The sequence below is a fragment of the Cyanistes caeruleus genome, unplaced genomic scaffold, assembly GCF_971803275.1.
Source record: "Cyanistes caeruleus unplaced genomic scaffold, bCyaCae1.hap1.1 HAP1_SUPER_30, whole genome shotgun sequence".
NCBI classification, from domain to species: Eukaryota; Metazoa; Chordata; class Aves; order Passeriformes; family Paridae; genus Cyanistes; species Cyanistes caeruleus.
This window is the reverse complement of record NW_028256295.1, coordinates 2,560,552-2,572,865: the sequence shown is the minus strand read 5'-3', so window position 1 is coordinate 2,572,865 and position 12,314 is coordinate 2,560,552. Positions and strand designations below refer to the sequence as shown.

General features: G+C 51.6%; 2 protein-coding genes across 2 annotated transcripts in view; both read right to left on the bottom strand.

Annotated features, from left to right (window-relative positions):
- The window catches only part of LOC111922621 (uncharacterized), an 813,543-nt gene extending 812,371 nt beyond the window's left edge, over positions 1 to 1,172 (bottom strand). Inside the window, exons 1-4 of the mRNA XM_086874820.1 lie at positions 973 to 1,172; positions 545 to 616; positions 385 to 456; positions 232 to 297 (exon numbers count right to left, since the gene is read on the bottom strand). Coding sequence (XP_086730946.1) covers positions 232 to 297; positions 385 to 456; positions 545 to 616; positions 973 to 1,069 — 307 coding nt within the window. The 5' untranslated portion in view covers positions 1,070 to 1,172. The remainder of the gene's footprint in view (positions 1 to 231; positions 298 to 384; positions 457 to 544; positions 617 to 972) is intronic.
- LOC147645291 (uncharacterized) overlaps positions 1 to 12,109 on the bottom strand; it is a 409,208-nt gene extending 397,099 nt beyond the window's left edge. The window contains 1 exon segment of the mRNA XM_086874768.1: positions 11,482 to 12,109. Coding sequence (XP_086730894.1) covers positions 11,482 to 12,109 — 628 coding nt within the window.
- Positions 12,110 to 12,314: the final 205 nt, after the last annotated feature.

Genomic DNA, 12,314 nt, shown 5'->3' with positions numbered 1-12,314 from the left:
GAAGGTTCGGTCTGGGGAAAACAGCTCCCAGACCGTTCCCCACTCCTGACGCTGCAAGCGGCCAGTGAGCAGAGCTAGCCTAAAGCGTTACGGGCCACAGCGGGCAGCGTCAGAGGGGCAGCAAGGCTGCCATGGATCCCTTCCTGCTGTGCCAGGCACGGCGTGTCCAGATGTGCAGAGAAAGCCCCCGGCTGCTGAGTCTCAGGAGAAGGCTGAGGGACATGGACTCACCACGGCGTCTCTCCAGATCACTCAGCCTCTTGTCTCCTGTAGGTTTGTTCTCCCCTCTAGGAGGACCTTAACAGAAAGCGTTTCCATTTCAGATGAATGGATCCCACAGAACCAGGGCTCAACCTGTGGGATCAGCAGGGACACACCACTCACCCCTGTGATGGGAGCTGGGCTTGCGTGCAGCAACCAGAAAAGGAGCTTGAAATGTCCTCGCTGCAGACACACCTGTAACTCAACAGCCACAGCAGCTTCTGTCACCTGCTTCCTGCCAGGGTGTCAGTGTTTATTCCTTGTTGGGACAGTGAGAACATACCTGCATGGGGCTCCAGAGGGAGAAAATCTTCATGAAGCCAAGCTGCTGGAGAAGCCTTCCTACCACCCTCATCTGGAAGGAAGCACAGATCAGAACCATTCCATGGTGTGCTGGGACCCCCTTCTGCCGTAGGGAACTGGGCACTGCAAGGGGGTTGGGGAAGGCCATGGGAGCCAGATGTCAATGGACATGGCCAAAGCTGCAGAGGGGCCTGGGGAGCTCTGGGCTGGCTCTGGTCACTCTCCACCCTCTTTGCAGGCCCTGTGCAACATCCCTGGAAGGGCAGTGGGACCAGCCCAGGGCCCCTGAGGCCTCTGTCCCTCCCACAGAGAAAACCCTCCCTAAAGCCCTGGGGAAAACCATCCCCAACACTTCCCAGGGAGAAGGGAGCACTGTCCCAGGAAAGGGAAGCCAGGCCGCCGGCTCACCTGCTCGCCCTGCTCGCCACGGAGCAGCCTGGGCAGCCCTGTCAGGCAGGGCCACTGCCAGGAGGAGCAGGAGGAGGAGGCGCAGAGCAAAGGCCATGGTGCCTTGCCCACTGCCAGTCCTGCAGCTCTTGCTGCCACCACTGTCCTGACACCGCTGTCCCAATGTCAGCACCGCTGCTGCCGCCGCCGCTGCTGCCACAACAGTCGTGGTCAAGGACTGACTGCTCGGTCCTTGTGGTGCTGGGCAACCACGGGGCTCTGGGACCTCTGTGACCTCAGAGCCTGCTGTCACCTCAGCCTGCTGTCACCCCAGAGCCTTCTGTGACCTCATGGCCTTAGATGTCTGCCCCAAGTGTACTCCCATCTGTACTAGAGGACTGCTCTGACTGTGAATCTTTGACTTCATCAAAGGGTCATTGCTAAACAAAACCTTGGTTTTGCCTGCTGACATTGCTGGTCAGGCGGTGTCCCAGGAGATGCTCTTGATGGTTGCCTCTTTTCCTGGGCATGGCACTGGAGGAGGTCCAGGCCCAGGTGATGCCACTGAAGGAAATGTGCCCTCAGCCCAGGGATGCTCAACACAGACTCCCCCAGCCCCTTGGGGCCCTGCCTCTGGTCACAGCAGCCCCTGTCTGGCTCCTGCCTGCCCACACCGTGGTCAGCCCTGCCTGCTCCTGGATATGGAGCTCAGCCAGGGCTGGTGCTGTGTGGGCTTTGCTGGTGGTACCAGCCAGACACTGGGGTGAGAGCTCCATGTCTTTATTGGAACAGAAGAGCTGTGCTGGGCCCTGCCCTGGCAGGAGGGACCCACCTTCAGTCCAGGCCACAGAGCAGGGCGGGTCCCTTCAGGGACACAGGGCCTTGCTGTGGGTGCTGGCAGCATCTGCACAGCAGCAAGCTGGTAATGCAGCTGTGACAGGGACATCACGTACGGGCATGGAGATGTGAAATGTGTGGTGCAGGTGTCCCTGAGGGAGGTGTTTGGCCTTTCCTGTGAAGCTGCAGAGGGGAACCTGTTGAGAGAGGAGATGGCTGAGGCCCCAGCTGCAGCTGGCACACAGGGACCCTCCTGCACACTGCGAGATTCTCACTGTGCTCAAAGTTTCCCTCTGAAGACTAAGAGCTGAATGTGGATGGGCTTAGCAGCTGATCTGCAGGCCAAACAATTGAGTTAGCAAAAGAAGAAATTGAGAAAATACAAGTTTATCCATAGCAAGGAGGAAAGCAAGGCCGTTAGCATGGAAACCAATAAAAAGGGATATAAGGGGTATTTGCAGTTGTAATAAATGGAATTGGTTCGTGCTAACTAAATTGTAACTGTTATTAAAGTTATTATTAGAAACAATCAAGAATCAGTGTTACAAAGCAGATGTACCCCTTTGCAGATGTTACATGTCAAAATTAAGGTACAGGATGTAGTTTAGAAGATAAATGGTGTCTCAAGACCAAAATTGCCTTGAGATGGACCAAAATTAGAACAAATTTAGGCATTGGGCCTAAAGATTAGTAAACATAAGGCTAATTAATAGACTTACATAACACAATGCTCAGTATGTATGCACAAACCTGTAAGGTTATCCAAAGGACAATCCGGAAGAAGAGAAGCCTTCGCCAAAAGACCACCAAAAGAAGACTGAAGACCCCCTAACAACAACTGAGGCATGTGCCGTGAAGAAAAGTGATGTAAAGTCAGAAAAACTTGAGATAGGAGGGAACTTAGAGGAAACATTAAGGAATATGTATAAGGATACAGTATATAAGTTTAGCTTGAAGTGCTTTGTTTTGAACATGAGGGAAGGTGGGAAGCCTCTGTACCCTGGTGGGTTTTGCTTATGCTTTAATCATACTTAATTACTAGCAGATTATTTATATAAATTTTAATTTTTATTAAACTGTATTATTTTACTAAACTGTATTCTTTTATAACACATTACTATTCAATTTAGTAAATTGTATTCATTTTTAATTAAACTGCCATTAACCCAAGGGACCTAGTTGTCAAAATTCTAATTTCATTTATAACAATATTTTAACAAAGAAGGCTGTTACAACAACATTGGTATTTACCAAACATGACACAACATGAGCTATATTAACAAAGAAGGCCCCTTACGGTGACAACATTCTACTGTTCAAACTGTAAAACATCTTTGTGTACTGATCAGGGGGTAACGATTTACTCTTTACAATCCTGATGCTGAATGTCTCCTGAGGAGGTCTGGTCAGGGAGAAGAATGAGCCCCTTGTGGGCTGCCCCTGTTTGGACAACCTGCTCCTCACCCCGAGCCTCAGCATGTCTGACATCGCCCAGCTGGGACTGACATCCCAAAACATTGAAAACATTTCTCTTTATAATTTTTCTTTATAATTAAAATCTAATTAATTAATAAAAATAAAATTTTATTTTTATAATACTATTATTCTGTATTTTTATAACCTAATTTTTATATTTATATAAAAGAATTGCTACGTTTTTAGCAACTAAAAACATTATCAGTCCTTGGTTCAAAGTAGCACATTTCCTTTCATTAATTAATTGACCACTATTTCTCCCTCTTTATGCTAATTACACATATTTTTAGTCCTTTGATCATCATTTTTATCATTTTCTCAGACAGGGTAAAAGGGGCCACTTTGGGGTCCATGGGGTCTTTTCTGAGGAACATTTGATGCAGTTTTGGGTCGGGGGACGGAACTTAGAGAGAACTTGGGGGTCTGGAGGACACATGGGGAGCCGGGAGGGCATTTGGAGCGGCATTTAGGGATTCTGTGAGACAATTCGGCGTTCGGGGGAGCACTTGGAGGTCCAGGGGGGCACTTGGAGGTCAGGGAGGGGAATCTGGGGGCCCTTCGGGGTCCGGGCGGGCACTTGCGGGGCTGTAACGGGGAATCTCTGGGTCGCGGGGGATGATGGGAGTTGTAGGCGCCGGTATAATGAGGCTTTATGGTGCCGCGGAGCATCACGGGAGTTATAGGCGCAGCTCCAATGGGTTCCGGTAAGGCGCGGGGCATGACGGGAGATGAAGTCCCGCCCGGAATAGCGCTCTATGGGCGCCGCGGAGCATGATGGGAGCTGTAGTCCCGGAAGTGGCTCCGAAGGCGCGTTCGGCGGTGTGGGGAAGCGCTTGGAGAAGACTTCTGCGTCCGAGCTGCAGGTGCTCTGGGCGAATGTACACGGCTCGGGAGCACTTGGGGGGAACCTGGGGAGCTGTGACCGGGCTCTTTAGGGCGCGGGGCACGGCAGGAGGTTTGGGCGCGGAACTGTGTTGTGGGATGATGGGAGATGAATTCCCAGCAGTGGCTGGAAGGGGAATCTGTGGGGTCGGGAGCATTCAGGGATCCAGGGACGCTTTGGGGGACCTCGAACGGGCGCTGAGGGGGCACTCGGGGATCCTGAAGGGTCTGGGGGACACATGGGACATATGGGGGGCGATCCCGGGGTTCTGGGGAGTGCAGGGCATATTCGCAGTTCCTCACAGCCTGGTCTCAATTGCCCCCTGGAGGCTCCTACTGACTGCCAGTCTGATCCCAGTATGATCCCAGAATGATGTCAGTACACAGCCAGTGCAATCTCAGCCACTGCCAGGATGATCCCAGTCCAAACCAGTCCCTGCCAGTGCTGCCACTCCTGGGATCCCCCAGCCCTCTCTGTGTTCCCCCCTCCCACATCTCCCCAGAGGAGCCCCAAGGGCTGGCAGTCCCCAGCCAGGGTCCCCAGCCAGCCCCAGGTTGGATCTGCAGCCCCCAGTTTTCCCAGTTTCCCTCTCCTTTTCCCCGGGCCGGGTTCCCCCCGTCCCCAGCGGGTGGGAGCAGCGGAGAGCCCCGCGCTGCCCATCCCGACCTGTCCCGGCTCCATCCCCGCTCCTGCCGTGGGCTGTGAGGGGTTTGGGAACGGGGCACCGAGGGTGTCACTGCTCCTGGGGGAGGAGGAGGAGGGATGGAAGAGGAGGGATGAAGAAGGAGAGTGAGAGGGGATGGAAGTAGGAGCACGAGGTGGGGTTAGGGAGGAGGCGGATGAGGAGGGATGGAAGAGGAGGGACAAAGGAAGATCATAGAAAGGAGGAGGAAGCACGAGGTTGAGCACTCCCTGAATTCACAGCCCCCCAACCGTGGGATCATCACCCCCCATCCCAGAAATGACAGGAGAGGGGGAGCTTGGCCCAGATAACCTGGAGGGTTCCTGGGTTGGGTTTTTTCGTGGGTGATGTTTGAAGAATGAAGAACTAAAAAGCTGAGTGGAAAATGCCCCTTGGGGGGACACTGGGGGGTCCCAGCATCCCTAAGTGGGGAGGTCGAAACGGGAGGAACTTTTTGGATTCCTGGCACTTTCAGCAGGCTGGGGAGGGAAGGGACCGAGTAAACGGGGAACCCCCAGTACAAGCGTGACCCCCAGCAGCTGGGACAGGGGGGAACCCCTGAACACCAAAGGGGAGAGAGCAGAGACAGGGAACTCCTGGGAGATATTTTCAGGGCTGAATCTTGGTGTTTGAGGGGTTTATATGGGCACCAGCTGCCCAGTGACTTCTAAAGGTGGACTTGGAGAGAAGAAACCCCTTAATCGTATGTGCTTATGAATTGTATTTTTCCCCAAACCAGGATTTCCCATTCCCAGACCTTGGCCAGATGGAGAAGGAGGCTGTGAGGAAGAGGAAGATGCACCAGGACACCCCGACAGATGAGGAGGAAGTCAGTGCCTCTTTCCCCCTCTCTCCTGCTCCATCTCCCAGCCCAGCCTGGCCCCCGGCTGCAGGACAACCCCGCTGCCGACGCCGTCCTGCCGGGGACGCATTGGGGGGATCTCCTTCCCCTTCCCTCTGGCACGGAGGCAAATCCCATCCTCTCCTTGTCCTTCCTCCCCCAGACAAGGAGCTGAGGATGGAGACCAGAGAGGACAAATCCCCACGGCAGAACCTCATGGAAGAGGCCACTGTGAGCAGCTCTACGGTGCCGGAATCCAATGGGGAGGAAAATCCCCGGAGATCCCGCAGGAGGAGGGGCTCCAAACCCATCCCAGGGTGCTCTGAGGAGGAAAGACCCACCCTGTGCCGGGAAGGCGGCCAGAGATCCAGCCAGGGCTCTGAGCTGGTGGTCCATGAGCAGCTTCAGGATGGGGAGAAGCCCTACAAGTGCTTGGAGTGTGGGAAGAGCTTCAGCCAGAGCAACAGCCTGATCCGCCACCAGATGATCCACACTGGGGAATGGGCCTACGAGTGTGGGCAATGTGGGAAGGGCTTCTACTGCAGCTCCCAACTCGTCCGTCACCAGCGCATCCACACTGGGGAGAGGCCCTACGAGTGTCCTGAGTGTGGGAAGAGTTTTCACAGCAGCTCCAAACTTGTCCTGCACCAGCGGATTCACACGGATGAGAGGCCCTTCTGCTGCCCCGACTGTGGGGAAGGCTTCAAGCAAAACTCCCACCTCATCACCCACCGGCGCATCCACACTGGGGAGAGGCCCTACAAGTGTGGGGAATGTGGGAAGAGCTTCAGAAACAGCTCTAACTTGATCATCCACCAGAGGATCCACACTGGGGAACGTCCCTATGAGTGTGGGGAGTGTGGAATGACCTTCAGCCAGAGGTCCCATCTGACCAAGCACCAGATGATCCACACTGGGGTGAGGCCCTATGAGTGTCCTGAGTGTGGGAAGAGGTTTCAGACCAGCTCAGATCTCCTCGTGCACCAGCGGATTCACACGGATGAGAGGCCCTTCCGCTGCCCTGAGTGCAGGAAGGGCTTCAAGCACAACTCCACCCTCATCAGGCACCAGCGCATCCACACTGGGGAGAGGCCCTACGAGTGTCCCCAGTGTGGGAAGAGCTTCACCCAGAGCTCTCACTTGACCCAGCACCAACAGAGGCACCGGTAAGGGAAGCCCTGCGAGTGCCCCAAGTGCAGGAAGAGCTTCGTGCACTGCCCCAGCTCCATCCCCATCAGAGGACCCACGTTGGGCAGAGCTCTGATGACCCACGTTCCCAGTGATCTGTGTTGGGAACACACTGGGCTGGTGGTCATTTTATTTTAGTTCTGTCTCTTGATTCATCTTCATCCCTATAAAAGAGACAAAATTTGGGTAGAAGTCTACAAATTCGTCAAAGGCATCTAAAGCCTCACTTTTTAGCAGTGCTTTAAGGGAATTTGGGATTCAAGTAGATACTTGGGAGGACTTGGGGATTGTGGGGGTATCTGTTGTAGTTTTCTCCATTTCTTGTCACTCAAAGAGATGAGAGGGTTCAATCTGTCACCTCAAAACCACTCAATGCCACTGAATTCTACTCATTCCCACCAAGAATTCCTGGATTCCACAGCTTTTCAGGGTATGATGTCTTAAGTTTTAGCTTTCATATTTTTCATATTCTGCACTGCCTTGGATTGTAGTTTTGAACTTCCTATTAAGTGTTAGTGAGCTCTCTTCACAGAGTAGGTAGACAAAACAATTCCTTTTCTAGCTTCATACCAAGGACAGTTGTTACAAGTTCCATGCCCAAGAGCATGAACAAGGGTGGACTGTAGAGAGAAAACAGGAAGGATGTGACTTCATCATCTGAAGCTGTAACTGGACAATGAACCCAAATATGCAGATGGACCTAAACTTCTGAAAATGTGAGACCTTGTGATCGCTTGTCCTGGCCTGGCTCTTGTACTGCCTATGGTGTATTTAAATCCTTCTAATAAACTTTATTCTTAACTCTCTTTGGGCTGTTCTAGGCCAGCCTTCTGAAGGCATCAGGTGGAATGGGGTTGGAAGGGGATTGGGTGAAGTGGGATGCAGATCAGGAGGGGTGAGATGGGCATTGGGTGGGGCAGGATGGGTGGGATGGAATTTAGGAGGTGTGAAATGTGGGAAATAGAGCTTGGGAAGACATTTTGCTGTCCAGCAGGGATGGGATGGGTTGGGGTTGGGATTGGGGAGGTGGGGTGCGGTCTGCAAATGAGACAGCCGAAATTTGGGGATGAGAAATGGACAGGGTGCCCATTACTGAGTGAGGTTTTGTGTGAGGTGCCCCTGCCCAGGGAGGCAAGGATTGAGTTTCAAATGAACACTATTAAAGTGAGAGGTGTGGGCAAGAGTGAATTCCATCCCTCTGCCTCAGAGGATGGGCCCTGTGAGCCCAGGAAGAAACTCCACCCTGGACCCCTCGTGGGGTGGCAGCCCAGGGATTTCTGATTGGGTTTGGGCCCCTGGGGTTTTTCCCTTGCTGTGTTCCCAGTGGTTCCTGACCTTGAACTCCACCCTGGTTCTCAAACCCCATCTCCCTGCCTCTGTTTGGGGCTGTCTCTGGATCTGAGTTTGTTCCTGAGCTGAATAAATGTTTTCCTGAGCAGAATCCCGTCTTGTTGGTGTCCCATGCCTGTTCCTGGCAACTGTGGCTTCCCTGGACATGATCCTGCAGCCTGGCCCCAGAATGCAAGACCTCACAAAATCAAGACCCCCCAGACCCCCCCAAAAATCAAAAAATTCCCTAAAATTTGCCAAATCCCCCGAAATTCCCTTAATTTCCATAAAATGCCCTTCTATTCACCCTCCGCTGCCTCCGCAGACGGTGCCTTGGGGACACCTCAAGGAATTTAGAGGGGGTCTCTCCTCCCCCGCCACCCCGAAAAACCTGCTGCTTTTGGGAAAAAAATTCCCCAAAATCCTTTGGATTTGTCATGGGGTAGCTTTACCTTTAAGACAGCTTAGAAAGAGGGGAAGTTGAAGCTGCTGGTGGCTGATGCGAGTTTTTCCTCCTGACCAATTATCAGTCATTTCCAAAAATTGACAGCAGATCTGACCATTAAAAAGTGAATTCAGCTTGTAAACACCCCCTTAAGAAGTACAGACAGAATTCTCTTGCCCTCTCTGGTTTCCGGCGTTTGAAGAGGTAACAGGCTCTGTCTCGGCCTCCTCCCCCCTCTCCAGGCCGCCAAGGCCACGGGGTGGAGGGGGGGAGGGGGAAGAGAAGCAGCGCTGGTCAGCTGAGCTTGGTTTTCAGTTTTTGCTGCTAGACTGAAACTTAACACCATGAACTCTTGCAGTTTTCTTAAAGCTTTTAATTCTTTTACTACCTGGATAAACATACAGATTACTCCTTTTCTCAGAAAGACAGAGAGAGAGACAATCAACATAGAGGAGACATCATAGAACTACCAAAAACAGTGAAGAAAAGAGTTAAGTTTAAATAAGAAAGAGAGAATAAGGAGATGCTTTACAGCTGAAATATCTTTCTGTTAAAGCTATGGAGATGGACAATAATAGTATAAAAGACTCCTTTAATTCATGATAAGAGTATTAGGAGGAATGAGATATTCAAAGTGTAACTTTTGAGCAAAAGAGAGAGAGTACTTGTGATACTGTGAGTTGCTGGAATTGAGTGAAGATTTTGAAGCTTTGGGGGGCAAAGAGAAAACTGTTTTCCAGGAAGGCTCACAGAGACAAATGAAGAAGACTTCTGCCTTTGAATAACTTATCCTTAAAAATAAGATTCCTAAACTCTGTGACCCATACACACCTCGGAGATGTGAAATGGGAGGAGAAGATCTAATGACAGATTTCCGGGCAGCTGGCATTAGAGAAATAGAAAACTATGACAAAAAATAGTTTTCTCGTGAGAAACTCTGTAAGTTAACAGAAAGAGACTTCTGTTTCTCTACAAAGACTGATGAAAAGACTGTAACCAGAATTGAGACTGTTTTTAACCACCAAAGTTCTAAAGTTATTTGTCTCTATGTTGTCATGTGTACAGAGAAATAGTTAAGATGTGGAAGATAAGGAGGTTTTCTGAAAGTTTATTCTGGTGTTCTTATTCGTGTAGTTTGTTAATAAACTGTCTTTATTCCTTTTAAGTTTTAAGCCTGTTTTGCTCTTGTTCTAATCCATATCTCACAACAAGAAATAAGTAATTTTTTTAGTTACTGGTTTAAAACCACGACACAGGGCCAGGCTGCAGGATCATGACCAGGGAAGCCACAGTTACCAGGAACAGGCATGGGACACCAACAAGATGGGATTCTGCTCAGGAAACCATTTATTCAGCTCAGGAACAAACTCAGATCCAGAGACAGCCCCAAACAGAGGCAGGGAGATGGGGTTTGACAACCAGGGTGGAGTTCAAGGTCAGGAACCACTGGGAACACAGCAAGGGAGAAACCCCAGGGGCCCAAACCCAATCAGAAATCCCTGGGCTGCCACTCCACGAGGGGCCCAGGGTGGAGTTTCTTCCTGGGCTCACAGGGCCCATCCTCTGAGGCAGAGGGATGGAATTCCCTCTTGCCCACACCTCTCACTTTAATGATATTCATTTGAAACTCAATCCTTGCCTCCCTGGGCAGGGGCACCTCACACAAAACCTCACTCAGTAATGGGCACCCTGTCCATTTCTCATCCCCAGATTTCGGCTGTCTCATTTGTAGACCCCACCCCACCTCCCCAGTCCCAACCCCAACCCATCCCATCCCTGCTGGACATCAAGACCCCCTTCCCAAGCTCTATTTCCCACATTTCACACCTCCCAAACTCCATCCCACCCATCCTGCCCCACCCAATGCCCATCTCACCCCTCCTGATTTGCATCCCACTTCACCCAATCCCCTTCCAACCCCATTCCACCTGATGCCTTCAGAAGGCTGGCCTAGAACAGCCCAAAGAGAGTTAAGAATAAAGTTTATTAGAAGGATTTAAATACACCATGGGCAGTAAAAGAGCCAGGCCAGGACAAGCAATCACAAGGTCTCACATTTTTAGAAGTTTAGGTCCATCTGGATATTGGGGTTCATTGTCCCGTTACAGCTTCAGATGATGAAGTCACATCCTTCTTGTTTTCTCTCTTCAGTCCACCCTTGTTTATGCTTTTGGGCTTGAAACTTCTAACAATTGTCCTTGGTATCAAGCTAGAAAAGGAATTGTTTTGTCTACCTACCCTGTGAAGAGAGCTCACTAACACTTAATAGGAAGTTCAAAACTAAAATCCAAGGCAGTGCAGAATATGAAAAATATGAAAGTTAAAACTTAAGACATCATACCCTGAGGAGCTGTGGAATCCAAGAATTCTGGGTGGGAATGAGTAGTTTTCAGTGGCATTGAGTGCTTTTGAGGTGACGGATTGAACCCTCTCATCTCTTTGAGTGACAAGAAATGGAGAAAACTACAACAGATACCCCCACAATCCCCAAGTCCTCCCAAGTATCTACTTGAATCCCGAATTCCCTTAAAGCACTGGTAAAAAGTGAGGCTTTAGATGCCTTTGATGAATTTGTAGACTTTTACCCCAATTTTGTCTCTTTTATAGGGATGAAGATGAATCAAGAGATAGAACCAAAATAAAATGACCACCAGCCCAGTGTGTTCCCAACACAGATCACTGGGAACGTGGGTCATCAGAGCTCTGCCCAACGTGGGTCCTCTGATGGGGGATGGAGCTGGGGCAGTGCACGAAGCTCTTCCTGCACTGGGGGCACTCACAGGGCTCCGCTTACCGGTGCCTCTGCTGGTGTTCGGTCATGTGAGATCTCTGGGTGAAGCTCTTCCCACACTGGGGACACTCGTAGGGCCTCTCCCCAGTGTGGATACGCCGGTGCCTGATGAGGGTGGAGTTTCGGTTGAAGCCCTTCCTGCACTCAGGGCAGCGGAAGGGCCTCTCATCCGTGTGAATCCGCTGGTGCACGAGGAGATCTGAGCTGGTCTGAAACCTCTTCCCACACTCAGGACACTCATAGGGCCTCTCCCCAGTGTGGATCATCTGGTGGTTGGTCAGATGGGACCTCTGGCTGAAGGTCATCCCACATTCCCCACACTCATAGGGACGTTCCCCAGTGTGGATCCTCTGGTGGATGATCAAGTTAGAGCTGTTTCTGAAGCTCTTCCCACATTCCCAACACTCATAGGGCTTCTCCCCAGTGTGGATGCGCAGATGGGTGACGAGGGCGGAGTTTTGCTTGAAGCCCTCCCCACAGTCAGGGCAGCGGAAGGGCCTCTCATCTGTGTGAATCCGCTGGTGCAGGACGAGATTGGAGCTGCTGTGAAACCTCTTCCCACACTCGGGACACTCGTAGGGCCTCTCCCCAGTGTGGATGCGCTGGTGGATGATGAGTTGGGAGCTCCAGCTGAAGCCCTTCCCACATTCCCCACACTCATAGGCCCATTCCCCAGTGTGGATCATCTGGTGGCAGATCAGGCTGTTGCTCCGGCTGAAGCTCTTCCCACACTCAAGCACTTGTAGGGCTTCTCCCCATCCTGAAGCTGCTCATGGACCACCAGCTCAGAGCCCTGGCTGGATCTCTGGCCGCCTTCCCGGCACAGGGTGGGTCTTTCCTCCTCAGAGCACCCTGGGATGGGTTTGGAGCCCCTCCTCCTGCAGGATCTCC